This window comes from Loxodonta africana, chromosome 9, assembly GCF_030014295.1.
Source record: "Loxodonta africana isolate mLoxAfr1 chromosome 9, mLoxAfr1.hap2, whole genome shotgun sequence".
NCBI classification, from domain to species: Eukaryota; Metazoa; Chordata; class Mammalia; order Proboscidea; family Elephantidae; genus Loxodonta; species Loxodonta africana.
Genome location: NC_087350.1, coordinates 16234544 through 16256442, shown reverse-complemented (window position 1 = coordinate 16256442; position 21899 = coordinate 16234544). Strand labels below are relative to the sequence as shown.

At 41.0% G+C, this 21899-nt stretch overlaps 1 protein-coding gene and 1 non-coding gene across 3 annotated transcripts in view; both read right to left on the bottom strand.

Moving 5' to 3' along the window:
- The window catches only part of IARS1 (isoleucyl-tRNA synthetase 1), a 119244-nt gene that overhangs the window by 33540 nt on the left and 63805 nt on the right, over positions 1-21899 (bottom strand). For both annotated transcript variants that reach the window (XM_010600651.3, XM_003421084.4), the window contains exons 18-26: positions 20480-20563; positions 19120-19264; positions 9815-9935; positions 6173-6264; positions 4384-4461; positions 3228-3349; positions 2731-2833; positions 2405-2488; positions 562-736 (exon numbers count right to left, since the gene is read on the bottom strand). In XM_010600651.3, coding sequence (XP_010598953.1) covers positions 562-736; positions 2405-2488; positions 2731-2833; positions 3228-3349; positions 4384-4461; positions 6173-6264; positions 9815-9935; positions 19120-19264; positions 20480-20563 — 1004 coding nt within the window. The remainder of the gene's footprint in view (positions 1-561; positions 737-2404; positions 2489-2730; positions 2834-3227; positions 3350-4383; positions 4462-6172; positions 6265-9814; positions 9936-19119; positions 19265-20479; positions 20564-21899) is intronic.
- Positions 8387-8520, bottom strand: LOC111748135 (small nucleolar RNA SNORA84). Its single transcript, XR_002784082.1, has one exon. It is a non-coding gene; the product is annotated as a small nucleolar RNA SNORA84 (small nucleolar RNA).

Genomic DNA, 21899 nt, shown 5'->3' with positions numbered 1-21899 from the left:
TTTATAACACTAAAAAAAATGGAAAAATTTAAAGCATCAGCAAAAAAAAAAAGGACTGGTAAAATACATTAAAATGTAACCATATGAAGGAAAACTATGCAGCTATTAAAATAGCATTTTCCAAGACCAATGACATAAAAAACTTATGACGTAAAGTGAAAAATGTAAAACAAAAAGATGAATAAAGATATATATCATGAAAAATATATAAAAGTGAAGTTTAAAATTACAGCGTGATCTCAATATCGTAAGGCTATAATTATGACTCTACATGTAACTGGAAGAAATAAATCAGAATTTTAACAGGGGCCCAGCACCCAGAATGCTAAACAGCACACAGTAGTCACTCACCCTATGTTAATGGATGGTAGTGGGTTAAGATCATTTTTCTTTTCTTCTTAAATTTTCCTGTATTATCAGAACTATATAAACATTTTTTTAATCAGAAAAAAAAAACTATTTAAGAATAGGATGTGACAGTAAAAGTCAAATGAATGCCTAACCACGGTGCAGATCTATCTGCATGCGGAGAGCAGCAGTGCCATCACACCGAATACTGACCGTTCTTTTGGAACTGTTCCAGCTCCTCATCACTCAACTGCTTGATAGAGGTCATCACTGCTTTAAAGGCTCCTTTCAGTCGCTTCCCAAGGACCATGTGATCAGGTTCGGCCTTTAGCCGGATGCCATATTTATTTTTATCTGTAGACAGTGTAACTTCCCGAACATTCAATTCCTATAGTTGGTGGACACGAGAAAACAAAAAATAACTGAAAACGTATGTCCACACAAAAACTTGCACGTAAATGTTCACAGCAACCTTATTCATAATAACAAAAAAGTAGAAACAATTCAAATGTTGTTTCCAAATTGAGGGGCAGATGGAGTGTGACTGGTTTTCTTGTTGGGGATGGCTGGAAATGTTCTAAAATTGAGACAGTGATGGTTGCACAACTTGGCAAAATACTAAAAAACACCTTAGAAGAGTAAATTACAAAAGTCGTTCTTGTTGAGATCAAGTAAGATGGCTAGGCATAACTGACAAGGATTCTAAGAATTGGAAATACAAACTTCATCTTTCAGGGGTAACCTCTGCTGAAGCAATTGTAGAATACCACAAGTTAACTATCAACCAGAAGAATCAGCTAATCGTAGCATTTTGTCCCTCCATCATGTTAGTTAAGGGCTATGGATGCAGCAGGGAATGGTGACAGTACAGTAAGAGATATGAAACTATGGATCATGAGAACTACAGACTGAAGCAAATACTAGCAGAACATCTAGTTCTGCCAATTATATTTAACTAAATTAACTGATCCCATTAAAAGTGATTAAGATATTTTATTTTTTAAAAAACACTAAATTTCTTTCCATGTCTAAAGGCATTAATTACAGAATTTATAATCTCCTTAACTTTCTGGTTTCTAATATTTGTCTGGAATTCTCCAGCAATTCAAAATCAAATATGGAAATTAATATATCCTACAAAAATGGACTAAAATATTTGGTGTGGGAAGAAAAAAAAATGAAGTTAAATAATATTTTTATTTCCAAAACGTAACAGAATAAAGCATCTTGTGAGGGTAACTGATGCTATGTTTTAAAATTTTGACCCTAAGATTCTACTGCTAGGAAACTACCTGATATTCATAAACCTAAATTCTGAACAAATATATTATGATGCATCCAGAAAGCGAACAGTATGCAGTTACTAAAAAGAATAGAGTAGAGCTCTCTGTTATTACATGGGATGCCCTTTAAGATATAAAGTGAAAAAAAGCAAGATTACAGACTTGCATATAGTGATCCTCTATATGCATAAATAAAACCACAATCGTGTGTGTGTGCGTATGTGTATACGTATGCAGATATGTGTGCACATACGTATGAAGGCCCAGAACACCAGTGAATTCACTAGACAGAAGAGTGGACTTCTCTAGGAGGAAGGTGAGGCCTCAGAGAGCAGAATGGGGTGGAAAGAGACTCACTTTTTATTGTGTATACTCCATGCTAGTGTTTGAACTATTTGTAACTAATATGTATTCATCTGCTACTTGTATAATTTGAAGGAACAATTATTTTTTTTTTGTTCGTTCATTATCAAAAAGTATTTTGGGGGAAGAAGTGGATGAAGGCAATAAATAATCCAAATAAGGTAAAGAAATTCACTGATTTTGAAATCTCTATTAAAGAATCATAATTACATTACTAAAATTTATGATGATTCTAAGCAAAGTGTAAAATTTTATGGATACTGTTAAATTTGTTACAGGTACACAACGATATTCGAGAAAAATAATAAATTATAACTCAAAGTGTACTTAATTAAAGAGTATTAATCAAAATAATCTTTTCCAAGTAGGAAGTCTATTTCGACCCCAAACAGATAAATCATCTATCTTACCTCAATGATATACTTCTCTAAAGATCTGATATCTTTAAGAGCTTCTGGGTCTTGGTGGATAACCACAATTTCTTTCAAAGGGTACTAGGAGGAAAAGAGAGGGGAAAAAGTTCACTAAACAACCAGGTCCCTGAACTGCGGAAAAATGGAATGTTGAATGTTTTATTTGAATTTCAGCTCTTATCTGTCTCAGCTAGTACACCGTTCTTACAGAAGAGAAAAAAAAAAATTTATGCCATTGCTGGAAGGTCTTTACATTTAGAAAACATTCCAAAGACATAATTATTTAGGTCTGTGTGATGTAAAATAAAAATTAAATTTCAAACCTTTATTGGAATAGTTTTGCGGTCTCGGATCACTCGCCCAAGTTCTATCACAGACTGCATTCTGGACACTGCACTTTCAGTTTTCTTGTCCAACAATTCCTCTCTGATTAGTAGAGGCAGGGGTAGGAAAGAAAAGAGATTTAAAACAAGAAAATACCATATACCACGAGGTTTAAGCAAGGAAGCAGATCAAGCTCAGGACCTGGTGAAGCAGCTAGGAGAAAACTAGCGCTCAAGCCTGCTGCTCAGTGCCCAGCAGCACCCAAGGTAGCCACCAATGGGCCCAGCCATACCCACCTCCCAGAGCTCTAATGAGGCAGTCCACGGCCCTCCTATCTCCCACCCTGTAGCCTGAGCACCAGCTGAGGTGGGAGGCAGGGCAGGAAGGGGCTGGGGCAGGGAATGCCCACTCTCCTCATTCCTCCCCCAGCCAGGATGCCGTGAGGCTGGGGGCCCCACACGTGCATGGCTCTGGTTTACCTGTGCTTCATTCTTACCGAACGTGGGGTAACATGAGGTAGTGAATACTGAGTATGTCCTTGTCCTGGACAGAAACTGGATCGATCAGCATCTTTAGATTCTGATACATCAATTCCGTGAGAAAAGGTGTATAGGGAGCCTAGATGAGAACAGATAACACCATTCATTCACACACAGGCAACATCAACTGATCTTACTTAGACTGAAAACCTTCATCTGAACATTCTGGAGAATGACATAGTAACACACCCAAAATGGACATTAGGAGACTAAACATAGCCTAGGGAGAAGAAATGGCCTCGTTTTGATTTGGGGAGCTGGACATCTGTGAAGCCCATCAGCAGGACCTAAAGCACCTCCAGCCTCCTTGAGGATGTCCGTAATAAAAACCGGGAGCCACAGACCTGGCTTTACACTCAGCTTACCACTTACCAGCCACATAGGTATGCAGAGAGGCCTGTCTGTCCCTAAGCCTCAGAAACCTCATCTCTCAACAGGAAAAGGCCATCTGTTTCACAGGACAGTGGTGAACAGTGAGTGAGACAGTGCAGGGAAGGTCCCAGGTATGCACAGGACTCGATCAGGTTCTCATGAACTGCATGTGATGCCAATGAACAGAAAGCTTATACATCAGAGCAGCAGAGATAGAATACATGGGTAAAACGGGAGCTTTTTCCCTATTACACTATTTAATTAGTGTTTTAAGCTGTAGAAACATGCCCCAAAGAATTATATATTTTCCTGTTGATATTAATTTAAAATATTGCCTTTGATATGTTTCTGTGGTTAGCCAGTTTAAGTACCTTCCCATTCTCCCCGGATAATTACGGCAATCCACATTAAGATGAGGTATGTTATTTCAAAGGGAACTGCAGGCCTTCAGTCTTGACCCGAGGACCTTCCCTGGGTGGTAGTGCCAGGGACTATAAGAAAGACTCCAGCTGCTGAAGCCGATGTTTCTTAGTCCTTACTCAACATACATAAGCTAACGAGATTTCTGAAAAGGAACTAGAGATATAAGTTGTTTTAAAACTCCTATTTCTATTTCTTGTGGAACAAATACAGAGTAGACAGCATGCCATGGAGACTGTAGATGGAGGAAGCAAAAGTAATATGGTATCGCGTGGCTGCCCACAAGGCCAAAGAATCTTAGAAAGAGGTCAAGCATCTTACCATAAGTCTGCACAAAGAAAGCAGAACGCTAAACAAGGTTTCCAAGGCCATAATACAATCCTCTGTCCCATTTTCACCCTAGAGAACAGAAAAGGTCAGAAATCTGCCTATTCATAAACATTAAAATGCTAAAAATAAATGTTTTAATCATAAAACTATTCTAAGAAGTTTATAAAAAGAGGCAGCCTACAGAGAGAAGACAGCACACAGACAGAACAACTGAGAAAATAACAATCACAGGTAGTCTGACCATTGCCATCCAAGTGTGATGAGAACTCAGAAAAGGGATGGGCGTTGTCCAACCCCCTTATTATCTCCCACCTCTGAGGCAGAGAGCACGGAAAGCGGCTCTGCACATCTGACGTAAAGGTGGGCGGCAGGGCCAAAGATGTTCAAAGGGTTACACTCTTTTCCAGTGCTGGAAAGCCTGGAGTAGCGTTAGCAGGTGCTGCTATGATGCTACTGCATTGTAATAAATTACTAAATTTTTGCCAAGTGCTATCTGCCTTACATTTTTATTGGGTGTGTCTTGAAAGCCATAGTTTTAAAGAAATTGAGATTGTGCAAAAGTTGTGCATGCTTTGAATGAGGAAGTTGTTTTTATTTTTACAAAATTATAACTATGCAAGTGTGTTTATTAAAAGGACACAAAACTACCAAAAAAAAGTGTTATTCTGACTTGAGGATAAAACGGATTCACATGCAACAGAAACAGCTGCTAACAGAAAATTTTAAATTACCTTTAGGTAAGATTTCTTATTAAATAAAAAAAGTATATACTGTGTATTGTTTATAATTACACTTATTCACTGTAGGAAAAATGTAAAAAAAGATAGTAATAAAATAAAAATTGACTATAATTAAGTTACCCAGAGATATGACTGTAAACATTTTAGTTTATGTCACTCCAGATACACGTATGTACATACATATGTATACGTTTATGTATACACACACGTGTGCATGGTGTGTATATGCTGGATTTAAACATAAATAAAATTACTGTTTCATAACTTAAATTTCAACAAACATTAAGGTGGGAATGATGACCACTGGAAGCCTTTATCTGGCCTTGTACTAAGTGTATCTATCACTTTCTGTCTTATACCATAGTTATGTATGTCCACAGCTTAAATCCTGGGACCAGGACCCATGCTTGGCTCATCTTAAATCTCCAACAGGCTTAAAGAAGACTTTTGTCCAGGAATACTCAATAACTCACTCCCTGGCAGGAGAAGGAAAGGTTGCTCCTTCAAGATCACGGCCATACCTGACAACTTTTGCAAAATATTTGCATGAATTTATTTCTGAGTTGAAGAGGTCTGCTCAGTTTAGTCTTAAGGGCCCTTGAGACATTCCAATATGGCATTTCCATAATTCTGTTTTGAAAATATGCAACATGACCTGTAGAACTTATAGGTAGGTCCCCAGTGAATGGCGCTGCTATTATATGCCGTCAAGGCGATTCCCACACACAGCAACTCTGTATGACAGAGTAGGGCTGCCCCATAGGGTTTTCTAAGCTGTCATCTTTATGGGAGTAGATCGCCAGGTTTTTTCCCCTGCAGAACTGATTGGTTCAAACTGCCAACCTTGTGACCGGCAGCTTAACTGTTGTGCCACCAGGACAACTTTGAATGGTGACAGTTAATACACAAGGTAAAAGAAAAAGACGGCTTCCAGTAACTGAGAACATTTGCAAACACTCCCTTCCATTTGGATGTTCTCATTTTTTCTCAGCTCTCAAACTTCATGTTTTTTGCTTCCCAACAGAGCAGTCTGTACTTACCTTTAACCTCCTGCGGTTCATTCTGACATACCAGTTGGTCAAAATATCCACAAATTTGACCAGGCGAGGCACCACAGTATAAAGCCTATAAGCTAAAAGTAAGACAAATTAACCAGGCAGCAAGTATATACTAAGAATTTAGGGGGTTCTGGAGAGGACTGGATAAAAATAAAGAGCAGGCAGTTCCTGCTATCCAAGGGCCTCTACTCTTACTAGGAGAAAAGAAGAGGCAAAGTGACAGTCAGCATAATAAACAGCTGATTTACTCAGGATGTACTGTGGCAGTCAAGATGTTGACCGCTTGTATATAAAACCTCATTTAACAGTCATAACCACATTATACATGACTCATAAACCCCCACTGGACGGTGAGAAAAACTGAGGGTCAAACAAGTAAGTGATGTGCCAGAGGATACACTGTTAATAACTAGACCCACAGTACGTGTGGTGAAAAGCTGAAAGCTGCCCAGCACACAACTTCAGGAGGCACCATTTCCAAGGAGCGGTGCAGTAAGGAAGGCTGACAAGACTGCAGCTTCTTCCCATTACACTACATGCACTTCGACTAACAAAGAAAAAGCTTTAATTAGATACTAAGAGGCATAGCACAGGCCAGTGGTTCTCAACCAGCAGCAATTTTGCCCTCTAGGAGGCATTTGGCAATGTTTGGAAACATTTTTGGTTGACACAACTTGGGGAGAGGGTACACCTGGCACCTAGTGGGTAGAGGTCGGGAATGCTGCTAAACATCCGACAACGCACACACAGCTCCTATCAGAATGATAGAGCCCAAAATGTCAACAGTGCTGCTGCTGAGAAACTCTGGCACAGGATACGAATAAAACAGAAGGGGCTTTCTAAAGGTTAAAATAGTAAAGAAAGCTAAAGAAGGTAGTGGAATGAAAGGAGAGTTTTGAAGAATTAGAAGGATTTGAAGGCTCACCTGAGGAGCTCAGAAGACAAGTAGGAAAGTAAAGCCATCTAGCCAATCTTGTTTGAGGCACAGGCTTATTTTAAGCATTCTCTCACTGACCTGTCTATAATCTGTTGCACAAAAACTAATACCAACAACAAAAAGAATAAAGCCTAAAATTATAAACAAATACAGTTTTAATGAAAAAATTCCAGGGAATGTTAAATGATGCTCCAGGTCTAAAGAGGCAAGAAACTGCAAAGGGCAGTGCCTGGGACATGTGGAGGTGCCAGGCTCACAAAGACCAGGCTGAGGCGCTGACGCGGTTAAGTCCCTAGGCCAGAGTCACTAACGGATCACGAGTTCCTAGACAGGCGATGTCAGTGATCTGAGCTTCCGGGTCTAATCTGTGACAGAAAGATCTGTCTAAATTATTCCCAGGGTTCACTACACTTTTAACCTTCTAGGAACCGAGAGTTTTCTGCGTTCAGGTTTCGACTCCGAGTGAATGAACCTGGCATGTACCGAGTAGTCATTAAATAGTAGCAGAAGCAGCGACTGCTGAAACCACTAGTAGTAACTGCAAACTCTTCAAGGTACGCTCACGATTTAGTCCTCACACCTCCACACGGCAGGCACTACCACTATGCCCTCTTCACTGATGAGGGTGCTGGGGCCGCGAAGCTGACACGCGGGCGGGGGAGAACTGCATCTGAACCTAGGCAGTCTGGGTCCACAGTCTGCATCTTAAGTCTGTGTGTGCTGCCTCCCGCCGCACCATCTCCACGAGGGGTACAGCCAGGTGGTGTGTACACGTTCTAACACCAGGCTGACCACAGAGAGATGGTCTTCCAGCTGTGGTGTATGCACTCTTAGACCTGGCTTCACAGAAGAGGTTTGATGGCTGTGGCTGGAGCCTAAAGGTGGCGGAGGTCCTAGGGCAACAATCTCCACCAGTGCTTCCTCCTCACTCATCGTTCACAAAGAGAGAAAAGTGGACGGAAGCGGGGCCCAGGCATTGAGGGGAAGGCACAGTGCATCCCTAGTGCTGCCATTGCCAGTTCGAGTCTGCCCTCTGCTGCCTTGTAGAACGACCATGACCGCTCTATCCACATTCATTAACATGGATTTCTGAGTTTCCAACAACTCCTTAAAAGCAGAGCCGCAGCCTGTTTTCACCGTTTGACCACCATTTTGAAAGTTATATGATCCTTATAAATGTTTAATTTTCTTGGATTAATAGTCCTATTGTGCTAAACACAAAGACCCAGTGTAAGGGTCACCGACCATTCCAGGAAGAGCCATGTACCAGTGACCGGGCTATGGCGGCTGCTGAGGAGGAACAGCCCCCATGCATACATCACAGTAATGCTCTGGCCCATTGCTATCCACTGGAGAGCTGTACCTGCACAACAGCATCCAGTAACCACAGGGCGTGGGGTGGAGGGAGGGCTAATCTCCCCAGGTCAGCCACAGGGATGCAATCGCCTCTCCCCTTCATTGTGACCCAGAGTACTCTGCCCACTTACTTCATGAGGCTCATTTTGTCTTCATTTAGAGTCAGGCCCATCTTAGGTATCCTAGTCAAAAGTTTCTGGAAATTTTCATCTTGACATATGGTTGTATTGATCACAAACTTTGAGGAAACCCATATAATATCCTACATATATCTAAAACCAAATTCACTGTTACTTGGTAACAGATACAGGGAAATTTCTATTTCATTATTGCTTTTCTGCATTGTCTAATTTTAGTAGACAAGGACTACTTATTTAATAATAAAAGTAGATCTAAAAAGAAATTTAAAATAGTACTTATTGAGTACTATCATCTGACAGTTAGTTTATATACATAATCTCCATTTAAGCTTCACTACAACTCTTACTGGAGCTCTGATGGTGCAGTGGTTAAGAACTTGGCTGCAAACCAAAAGGTCGGTAGTTCAAAACCACCAGCTGCTCCTTGAAAACTCTATGGGACAATTCTCTCTGTCCTATAGGGGGTCACAGTGAGTTGGAATCCACTTGACAGCAATGGGTGGGAACAACTCTATCAGGCATTTTACAGATAAAGGAATTAAGGCTTCTGAAGGTGATTCAATACTTTTCAGGGCAGAAAGAGTGCTAGGAGCTGAGTTTTGAACACATAGCTGTCCAGCTCCAAAGCTTATATTCTCTCCACAATTCCTTGGCTTATCATGGCACTCTGCACGGAGGTAATGCCATTTGGACATCCCCAAATTACAACTCCCTCCAGACCTTGAAACAAACATATTTCTACAAAGAACTACCCTTATCAAAATTGTATTTGAGAGGTTAAAAAACATATTTTAAGAAAACAATATAAATGTCCAAAAATGGAAATAATTAAATCAACTATAGTATATACACATACTATTATTTAGGTACTATAAGTTATAAAGAGTTTATTAAACCTTGCACTATTGTTTGTTATAATGTTAAATCAAATCAGGGTACAGGAATGTCAGTACATATAGAAAACTATAAAATAACAAACCTATGTAGAGAAAGAAAATATAAAACTGTCAACCATATTTTCTTTAGATGGTAGGACAGCAGGTATTTTCCTCTTTTTCTACTGCTCTGTATCTTCCAAAATTTCTATAAATTTTCCTTAATGTTTATAAATAGAGATGGTGAAATATCAAAAAGGTAACTATAAAAAGGAACAATCTTCATACCAAGGAGGGCGGCCGGGAAGAGACCTACCTGACATTTCTGTCTCAAAGAACCCGATGAGCGACTGCATGCAGGACAGGATCCAGCAGTCGGTGATGTTGGTGCTGGCTTTAGCCGTGTTCTCATTGTAGAGGAATTCTATCTCTTCCTCCTAGTGATTTACAATTATGAAGACATTCTGAATGCTCAGGGGGAAGTTACTGTGAGAGAAACAGACTCTTTAAACCATTAAACTAATAGAAACAGCAAAAATTAAAAAAAAAAAAAAAAAAAAAGACCCAGATCCTTTCAGCAATCTGTATTTGATTCTTGGCAGTTTTTTCAAAATAGATACTAAGTTGGGATATTAAGTCCTCAAAAAATGAATTACATTTTTGAGTAGACTCAAGACAATCTAGGAGAAAATTACACCCCCACACCATAGAGAATTGAGATACTCCAAAATCTTGTCCTCAAGTACTTAGTGTAGTATAGTTCACACAGCTTTAGTTGTTTTAAACCAAAGAAAGAAACTACAGAAAAATCAACTAGGATCAGATCACTATTCATACATTAAAAATGAGTGCTGGGAATTTCTTTGCTTAAGCTGTTCATTCTACCTAGAATGCTCTATATCCCTCTTCTTGCTTTGGACAATCCTCCTCTATGCTAAAGGCCCCCTTCACCTATCTCTATTGCCCAATTTACCACCCTTTGGTGCTCTCTTGACATTGATGGGTAAATGTTTCCAGCATTCATTTGTTGAAGCAACTCAACTGGCATTCTGTCAATTCCTGGAGCCTTGTTTATCATCAACGCCTACAGTGCAGCCTGAACTCTGTCTTTCAGTACTGATGGTTCTTAATCATACGCTACCTCCTGAAATGGTGGAACGACGGCCAATTCTTTTTGGTACAGTGACTCTATATTCCTTTAATCTTCTTCTGATGCTTCCTGAATCATTAAATTTTTACCCACAAAATCCTGCAGTATTGCAACTCGACACTTGAATTTTCTCTTCAGTTCTTTCGGCTTGAGAAATGCTGACTGCGTTCTCCCCTTTTTGTTTTTTAACTCCAGGTCGTTGGACATTTCATAATTCTTTACATTGTCTTCCTGAGCTGCCCTTTGAAATCTGTTCAGCTTTTTTACCTCATCATCTCTTCTGTTTGCTTTAGCTATTCTGTGCTTATGAGCAAATTTCAGAGCGTCTTCTGACATCTTTCTAATTTTTTCCTGTCTTTTTAGTGATTTTTGATATATATATGATGTCCTTGAAGTTTTCCCACAATTCTTCTGGCTTTTAGTCATTGGTGTTTAGCATACCAAATCTATTTCTGAGATGGTCTCTAAATTCAGGTGAAATATATTGAAGGTCACACTCTGGCCCTCGTGGACTTGCTTTGATTTTCAGCTTCAACTTGAACTTGCTTCAACTTGAATTACGTTGTTGCAAAAATCTATTTCCGATGAATAAGTTATTAGTCTTGCAGAATTCTATCGAAATGTTACCAGGTGGAAACCCCAGGTTCTTACTTGGCATGACTCATACCGGCCAATAAATGAGAATGAGGCAGAAGAACAGGAAAGCTACCTTCATGCCGTTGTACAAGGAAATGGAGTCAGTTGGAGCTGCTGCTCGCCAAGGGCGAACAGGCAAGTTACTTTTAAAGAGGTTTACAAGTAGAGAGTTCATATAAGTTATGTCAGCAACATTTTTAACCATACTACAGGTGCAATGAGGTTTACATAAAACCGCCAAGCCAAAGCAGGATTTAAGCGCGAAGCTGGGGTGCAGGGCCAGGCGGGGGCAGGAGACACAGCATTGCAGGGGAGGAAGCCAGGTAAAGAATACAGCACTGTGGGCTGGGGGGTGGGGGGGTCTGTCTCAGTGCAATCTCCTGTGTTGTTTCAATTACCTAGCTCACTGTGAGACCAAGAACTCAATTTGTCCTGTTTCCGGGAGAGAATTCCTGAGTAGCTGAGGTGCCTTTATTAAAATATTCAGACTACTCCTGAGGATTTGTGCCAATGAGTGGGGGCTAATGAATGTGGGAGGATAGGGCGCCCCACTGGGACATGGAAGCTTTCTGACAGTAACCCTCTCGGACCTCACCCATGCATACCTCACTTATGCTAACCCTGATTTGTATCCTGTTGCTATATTACACCTGCAATTCTAAGCACAGTACTTTCTGAGAGTTCTGTGAGTCCTTCCAGCCAATTATCAAGACTCAAAGGAGTTCTAGGATCCAGCAGGTGAACGTAATGGTGTCCTATGAACTCCCAAGCTTGCCTGCTGGCATCCTGAAGCAGCAGCCAGCAGGTAGAAGTAAGGGCATTGTGTGGGCTCCTCAGCTTGGGGTTAACTTCTGCCTATCTGGCAGTCAGAAGAATGGTGTCCTTTTATCTTGTGAGATGTGAACCATCTCCTGGTGGCTAGGGTCAAGGAGGGAAGTGTCATGTGAGTGGCTGACTGAGAAGTGGAAAAGTGAGGGTTTTTAATATCCTCATAGTTGGGAATAGAACAGTGGGATTCTCAGGTTTCCACAAGACACAGTTGGCACGTGAAGACTGATTTATTATCCTCCTGACAGCAGTATTTTCTCTGGTCCTCCTATCTTTCCAACTTTCACATTCCAATTCCCAGTAATTATCATTGTTACGTTCGATTAATTTCAGACTGAAGCAGTCTGTAACAGATATTCAATTTCCCCATCTTTGCATTTGTGGTTGGTGCAGAGGAAAACTAAAATCTTCAAAACAGGGCTGATAAACAACATCGTGATACACGGAGAAGTTGAGTTTCTCAGGTTTTTCATTCTTGTTGTTATTGGGTATCGTCGAGTCGGTTCCGACTCATAGCGACCCTATGCACAACAGAACGAAACACTGCCTGGTCCTGCACCATCCTTACAGTCCTTGTTATGCTTGAGCTCATTGTTGCAGCCACTGTGTCAATCCACCTTATTGAGGGTCTTCCTCTTTTCCGCTGACGCTGTACTCTGCTAAGCATGATGTCCTTCTCCAGGGACTGATCCCTCCTGACAACATGTCCAAAGTATATAAGACGCAGTCTCGCTACCCTTGCCTCTGAGGAGCATTCTGGCTGTATTTCCTCTAAGATAGGTTTGTTCGCTCTTTTGGCAGTCCATGGTATATTCAATATTCTTCGCCAACACCACAATTCAAAGGTGTCAATTCTTCGGTCTTCCTTATTCATTGTCCAGCTTTCACACACATATGATGTGATTGAAAATACCATGGCTTGGGTCAGGCACACCTTAGTCTTCAAGGTGACATCTTTGCTCTTCAACACTTTGAAGAGGTCCTTTGCAGCAGATTTATCCCATGCAATGTGTCTTTTGATTTCTTGACTGCTGTTTCCATGGCTGTTGATTATGGATCCAAGTAAAATGAAATCCTTCACAACTTTAAACTTTTCTCTGTTTATCATGATCTTGCTCACTGGTCCAGTTGTAAGGGTTTTTGTTTTCTTTATGTTGAGGTGCAATCCACACGGATGGCTGTGGTCTTTGATCTTCGTTAGTAACTGCTTCAAGTCCTCTTCACTTTCAGCAAGCAAGGTTGTGTCATCTGCATAACGCAGGTTGTTAATGAATCGTCCTCCAATCCTGATGCCCCGTTCTCCTTCATATAGTCCAGCTTCTTGGATTATGTGCTCAGCATACAGATTGAACAGGTATGGTGAAAGAATAAAACCCTGATGCACACCTTTCCTGGCTTTAAGCCAATCAGTACCCCCTTGTTCTGTCTGAACAACCGCCTCTTGATTTATGTATCTATCTACTTGGATCAAAAGTCAAAGCCCATGGTAGAAACAGTCAAGAAATCAAATGATGTACTGCATTCGGCAATCTGCTGCACGAGAACTCTTTAAAATTTTAAAAAGCAAAGATATCATTTTGATGGCTAAAGTGCACAAGACTCAAGCCATGATATTCTCAATCACCTCAAGCCAAATCAAACCCATTGCTGTCCAGTCAAATCTGACTCATACTGACCCTACAGGACAGAGTGGAACTGCCCCACAGGGTTTCCGAGACTGTACATCTTCACAGAAGCAGACTGCCACATCTTTCTCCTGGAGAGCAGCTAGAGGGTTCAAACTGCCGATCTTTTAGTTAGCAGTTGAGTACTTAACCACTGTGTCACCAGGGCTCCTTCAATTGCCTCAGCTGCATGCAAAAGTTGGATAATGATGGCTCCTGGACAGCCCTTTAACTCAGTATTGAAGTCACTCCTGAGGTTCACCCTTCAGTCAAGGATTAGACGGAGACAGGCCCATGAAACTAAATGGGCACGCTAGCCTAGGTGCAAAGAAGAGAGGGAAGGATGGGACGGGAAAGCTGGTAATGGGGAACCCAAGATTGAGAAGGACCAAGTGTTGACACGTCATGGGGGTTGGCAACCAATGTCACAAAACAATATGTATATTAATTGTTTTAATTAAAAACTAATTTGCTCTGAAAACCCTCATCTAAAGCACAATAAAAATATACATTTAAAAAAAAAGTTGAATAATGAAAAAAGAAGACAGAAAAATTGATGTGTTTGAACTGTGGTACTGGCAAAAAATACTGCATATACCCTGGACGGCCAAAGGAATGAGTAATCAGTCTTAGAAGAAACACAACCAGAATGTTGCTGAGAAGTAAGGATGGCGAGACTTTGACTCACTTACTTTGGACTCATCTTCAGGAAAGAGCAACGGACATCATGTTTGGTAAAGCAGAGGGTCAGTGAAAATAAGGGAATGAGATGGATTGGCACAATTGCCACAACAACGGACTAAAACATATTGACGATCGTGAAGACAGTACAGAACCAGGCAATGTTTTATTCTATTATACCTAAGGTATCCATGAGTTGAAGGTGGCTCAATGGCAAACCACAGTAATTGGTACTCTCACAGAACTATACTAGGCTGGCAGGATAGGAGTACCTGGCTCTTCTCCAGATGTAACTTTCTACAGATGGAGCCTGAGTCTTGCTAATATGGCCAGGTGACAGAGGCTATCTGTGACTTGCCTCAGCTGTGAAGAGTCTGACCTGGCAAGAGTCCCACACTAGTGGCGGGATGCAAATTGAAACCCTGTCCAAGAAATATGGCATTGACATGCTTGCCACAGAACCATGTACAAAGGAGGTGGCAGGATCACAAAGACAGGAGCTTGGGGAACACTCCTGCCTTTCTCAACCCACAGGGAAAATCCACCCTAAGAATCCCCTCTGCTAGGTTTCTAATGGCTAAAGTGAAACATGCTGCCTCCTCATTAGCCTACTGAAGCCAGTCGAGTTCAACAGGAATGAGGTTGCCTGCTGAAGACTGACCGCCACGACTCAGTGCTACCCAAGCAGTGATAACGACGCCACACAATTATTCAACAACTAACTAATACTTTAGGGTGCTGGAGTAGTACTGGTGAGTAGTCCTGGGGCCCTGCCTTCAAACTAAATCTCTTAAACACAGACAAGAGCATGTACAATAAAATGTGACGGGCTCTGGAACAGTCAGTTGGAGGAATGAACCAGCCCCGCGGCCCAAGGGGACTGATAAATTCCAATGGAGAGCTCAGCCAGAGCTTCTCAAAGGATATGACACCTGAGCTCTAACTAGAGGTAAGTGCTTTAAAGGGTACTTTCACATGCATCACAATTGTGACTTTTCACCCTAACAAGCCAACAGGAACTTCTCTTTTTCATAGTTTCAGCTCAAATGCCGGGCCATACGGAGGCCTTCCCTGTCTAACCCACTTAAAGTAACCTACCCGAACCCACCATGACTCTCTCCCTTTGTCATCGTCATTAGGTACCATCAAGTTGGTTCCAACTCATAGCAACCCCTATGTACAACAGAACAAAACACTGCCCAGTCTGGTACCATCCTCACAATCATTGCTATGTTTGAGCCCATTGCTGCAGCCACTGTGTCAACCCATCTTGTTGAGGGTCTTCCTCTCTTTTGGTGATGCTCTACTTTGCTAAGCATGATGTCCCTCTCCAGGGACTGGTCCCTCTTGGTAACATGTCCAAAGTACATGAGATGAAGTCTTACCATCCTCACTTCCAAGGAGCACTCTAGCTATACTTCTTCCAACGTAGGCTTGTTGATTCTTCTGGCATTCCATGGTACACATTTCAATATTCTTTGCCAAAACCATAATTTAAAACCATCTTTAACTGAATTCTTCTTTAAAAAAAAAATTCTTCTTTAGCCTTCCTTATTTGTTGTCCAGCTTTTGCATGCATATGAGGCAACTGAACATATCATGGCTTGGGTCAAATACACCTTAGTCCTCAAAGTGACATCTTGCTTTTCCACATTTTAAAGAAGTCTTTTGCAGCAGATTTGCCTAACGCAATACGTTGTTTGACTTCTTGACCACTGCTTCCATGGGCACTGATTGTGGATCCAAGTAGAACAAAACCCTAGAAAACTTTGCTATTTTCTCCCTTTATCATGATGTTGCTGATTGGTCCAGCTGTGAGAATTTGTTTCCTTTATGTTGAGGTGTAACCCATACCAAAGGCTGCAGTCTTTGATCTTCATTACTAAGTCCTTGAAGTCCTCCTTCCTTTCAGCAAACAAGTTTGTGTCATCTGCACCAAACCTGATGCTGCATTCTTCTTCATATAGTCCAGCTTCTTGGGTTATTTGCTCAGCATACAGATTGAATAAGTATGGTGAAAGGACACAGCCCTGACACACACCTTTAAGTGTTCTGGAGTTTCCATTCATCACAATGTTACCCATAATTTATCATTCACGTAGTTGAATGTTGTTGGGTAGTCAATAAAACACAGGAAAACATATTTCTGGTATTTTTTGCTTTCAGCCAAGATAAATCTGACATTAGCAGTGATATCTCCCATTCCACTTCCTCTTTTTAATCTGGCTTAAATTTCTGACATTTCCCTGTCGATGTACTTCTGCAACCATTTTTTAATTATCTTCAGCAAAATTTTATTTGTGTGTGATGTTAACGATGTTGTTTGATAATCTCCACATTCTGTGGAATGGGCTACAAATATGGATTATCTTTCTTTGGGATGGGCACAAATATGGATCTCTTCCAGTTGGCTGGCCAGGAAGCTGTCTTCCAAATTATGTGATAGACGAGTTAGCACTTCTGGCGCTGCATCCCGTATGCAGACACATCTCAGTTTTTATTCCGTCAATTCTGAGAGCCTTTTTTTTCACCAATGCCTTCAGTGCAGCTTGGACTTCTTTCAATTTTCCATCAGTTTTTGATCATAACTACCTCCTGAATTGGTTGAAGGTTGACCAATTCTTTTTGGTAAAGTGACTCTGTGTATTCCTTCCATCTTCTTTTGATGCTTCCTGCATTGTTCAGTATTTTGCCCAAAGAATTCTTCAGAACTGCAACTCAAGGCTTGAATTTTTCCTTCAGTTCTTTTAGCTTGAGAAATGTTGAGCATGCTCTTCCCTTTTGGTTTTCTAACTCCAGGTCTTTGCATCTGTCATTAGAATACTCTGTCTTCTCAGTTGCCCCTTGAAATCTTCTGTTCAGCTCATTTGCATCATCATTTCTTCCATCTGCTTTAGCTACTCTACGTTCAAAAGTGGTTTCAGAGTCTCTTCTGACATAAACTTTGGTCTTTCCTTTCTTTCCTTTTTAATGACCTTTTGCTTTCTTCATGTATCATGTCCGTGATATCATCCCCAATTCAGGTGGGTTATACTCAAGGTCATGTTTTGGTTCTCGTGGACTTGTTTCAATCTTCTTTAACTTCAACGTAAGTTTGCATATGAGCAATTAATGGTCTGTTCTGCAGTCAGTCCACAGCGTGTTCTGACTGATGATACTGAGCTTTTCCATTGTCTCTTTCCACAAAGGTAGTCAATTTGATTCCTGTGTTTTCCACCTGGTGAGGTCCAAGTGTGTAACTGCCATTTATGCTGTTGAAAAGAGGTATTTTCAATGAGTAATTCATTAGCCTTGCAAAATTCTATTACACAATCTCCAGCATTATTTCTATCACCAAGGCCATATATTTCAACTACCAATCTTTCTTCCTTGTTTCCAACTTTTGCATTCCAATCACCAGCAATTATTAATGCATTTTGATTGGATGTTCAGTCAATTGCAGACTGCAGAAGTTGGTAAAAATCTTCAATTTCTTCATCTTTGGCCTTAGTGGTTGGTGCGTAAATTTGAATTAATAGTTGTGTTAACTGCTCTTCCTTGTAGGTGTATGGATTTTAATGTATCACTGACAGCACGATACTTCTCGAAATATTCTTTTTCACAACGAATGCAATGCCACTCCTCTTTGTCATTCCCAGCATAGCAGACCTTAAGACTGTCTGACTCAAAATGGCCAACACCAGTCCATTTCACCTCACTAATGCCTAGGACATCGATGTTTACGTGTTCCATTTCATTTTTGACGACGTCCGATTTTTCTGCATTCATACTTCACACATTCTACATTTCAATTATTTACGGATGTTTACAGCTGTTTTTTTTTTCAGTTGTGCCACAACAGCAAATGAAGATACGAAAACTTTACTTCACCCACGTCATTAAAGTCAACTCTACTTTGAGAAGGCAGTTCTTGCCCAGTTGTATTCTGAGTGCCTTCCAACCTGAGGGGCTCATCTTCCTGCACCATATCAGATAATGTTCTGCTGCTATTCACAGGGTTTTCTCTGCCCAATTTTTTCAGAAGTAGACCACCAAGTCCTTCTCCCTAGTCTTTCTTAGTCTGGAAGTTCCGCTGAAACCTGTCCACCACGGGTTACCCTGCTGGCATTTGAAATACCAGCGCATAGCTTCCAGCATCAGAGCAGCACACAAGCCACCACAGTATGACAAACTGACAGACACGTGGCGGTCTCTCCCTTCACCAGGTTTTATTGTCTTTATGGTACCTATTGAGTGATATCAGCTGACTGCTTCACTGTTTGTCCCCTCCCTAGGAACCGCCCCACTGGCTTCACGAGAGGGAGGGCATCTTGTTCAAAGCTGTGTTCCCAGCACCGGGCAAAGAGAAGGCACCCAACAACTTATTAAGTGAATATACAATGCAATTACTGTTTTCCAGATGAGGTTCCTGTGTCCTGGCAAGGTGAGCACCCTCCCCAGATGGTCCAGCTCTGAGTCCTGCGCTCCCACTATGGCTTTCCTGATGGCTCTGATTGAACCTCCAGTCCAGCTCCAGAGCAGGCACCCATGTCCCCACAGGGTCTGCTATGCAGTATCTGGGCAGCAGAGATAAATGGTGGTGCACAAGTTCCCCCTTGGAGCTCCTGCACAGCCTGCACTGCACACGCAGACCCTGGCCTGTCACCACCACCACGTCCGTACCTTCTCGAGCCGCAGGACATTCTGGATTAAGAAGCGATACGCATTGTACCAAGGGAGCAGTACGTCCTTCAGCACATCGCGCACACCCTCCTCCTTAAAGCGAAGGTTTTCTGCTCTCACCACAGGGGAGTTAATCAGATATAATCTGGAAGAGGGAAAAAATTACACACAAAAGGTACAAAGATATAAACCAAGCATTATTACTTGGTACATCCTTAAGCATGCAAGACTAAAACTGGCATTTCTTTCTACACGGGGAGAAAATCATGAATACGGCTCTTCTAATGGTCAACTTAAAACTCAAAAAGCTCTTACTTTGTGTAAGAGGCTAGCAAATTAGAAAAGGGTGTATATAATGCCACACCAAAACATGACACTAGATCAACGTAATGTACAATTCCTGTGCCAGTCTCACTGCAGGCAGTATAGGAACTGCAAGGGTCAAAGCAGACCTGGGCATCCCAAAGAGCCCATCTCCTCATTCACACACACAACAATTTTACGTCCACAATGTGCTAGACACAGGGGATTCACAAGCAGAGAAGGCACACATGCTCTTCCTTCACAGAGCTCGGAGCCTGACACAGGGAACTGTTGAGGTGGGGGCGGGGGATGCTACTGGCATCTGTGAACAGAGGCCAGAGAGGCTGCTACGCATCCTATAGGACAGCCCCACACGAAGAACTGTAGAGCCAAATCGTCAACAGTGCTGGGGAGAGCCCTGGTCTTGCAGATAACTGGGAGTCACAGCACAGCCCCACTAAGTGCTCCTGGGTAGCACAGGTAATGGGTGAGTGTGTCTAGCCACAAACTCATAACCCCAGGCCTTAGTTTCCCTGTCTATGAAATGCATATGCTGAACAATATCTCTTTGGTCCCTTTTAACTCTAATACTGTGTGATTTCAAGATCACAACTATTTCAAATGGCGGCTCTAATTTCTCTATGAAACTTCTTAATATTCAATTTTATTTGCTTTAGCGTAAATCTCATATGGCTCTTCTAAAGAATAAGTACAAAATTAAAATAAATGGATGAAAAAGAATTATAACACCAATAAGACTGGAAGCCTAGAGAGGAACTGAAGTAGAGGCAACCAGCAACTAGTCTAGGGAACACCTGAACCTTTCAAGCAAATCAAGCATAGGTCTTCTTCCTCAAAAAGACTGTGAGGTTTTAAATGTCTTTATTATTTAGAAAACTACTTTTGGGGTTTTAAAATCAACAACCACAACAATGTAATTCCTTATAAAAGGGATACATTTTTAAAAAAGCTAATTATAAACCAAAGGCAGTGAATGTTATTAACGAAACAAACGATGCTGACGTTAATAAATACAATGCAAAGCACTGTTTTTTACCTGAGGGCATCGGCACCATATTTATGGATGATTGAAACTGGATCTGGATAATTCTTTTTTCGTTTGCTCATTTTTTGGCCATCACTTGGAAAACAAAAGGGAGATTACACTATCAGTTTATTTTTGTATGTGGTTATAGATTATTTGCAAATAAGAACACACAAATGCAAATGGAAAAGAATAACTCACTTAGATACAAACTACTGTTAGGATAAAACAATAAGGTTTTTTGTTAATATCTGTAAGCTTCTTGAATACTGTAATAAGTCAACGGGGAAGCTCTTAGGTAGACTGAAGCAGGAAGATGTTATAGTGAAACAGTTAAAAACACAGGCTTGGCAAGGGATAAACAAAATGTGGTATACACGTACAGTAAAATTTATACAGCCATAAAGAGAAATGAAGTCCTGATACATGCTACAATATGTATGAACCCTAAAAACATTATGCTGAGAGAACTAAGTCAGCCGCAAAATGACACAGTATGACCTCACGTATATGAAACAGGCAAATGTACAGAGACCAAAGCTTATTAGTTGTCAACAGGAGCGGGAGGAAGGGTGGAGGGTAGTCATTGGTTAGGGGGCGCTGCAGGAGTTTCTCTCAATGGTGGCGGGATCATTTGGAAAAGGACAGTGGTAATGGTTGCACAACATGATGAACAAAATGTCACTGACTGTACATGTAAAACCTATTCACTTGGCAAGTGTTCCATTATATGTATTTTTAGCTGCCCTCGTCCCCCCCAAAAATACAGGCTTGGCATTTGTGCCAGAGAAATAAAAACTAATTCTCACAAAAATCTGTATGTGATCATTCATAGTGGCTTTATTCACAATCGCCAAACACTCACACAACCAAGATGTCCTTCAGCAAGTGAATGGTTAAACAAACAGTGGTACATCTGCATCACAGAATACTACTTAGCAATAAAGAGGAAAGAACTATTGATACACACAACAACTCAGAATCTATCTCCAGAGAATTATGCTGGGCAAAAAAAAAAAAAACCTCAAAAAGTTACATACCATAACGATTCCATTTACATACGAACATTTTTGAGATGACAAAATTACAGAGAAGGAAAACAGATTAGTGGGATGAGGGATAGAGGGGTGCAAGGAGGTAGGTGTGGTTATAAAAAGGCAACAAGAGGGATCCTTATGGTGTTGGAAGTGTCCTGTATCTTGATCAGGCTAGTGGATACGGAGACCTACCTGTGTGATAAAATTCTATGCAACTAAATATATACAAGCAAATGAGTATGAGTAACACTGGGGAAATCTGAATAAGATCAATGTGGTGAACTGTATCAATACCTGGTTGTGATGTTGTACTACAGTTTTGTACAATGTTACCACTGGGGAGAAACGGGCAAAACCTACAAGGATTTGTATTATCAATACAAAACCTACAAGGG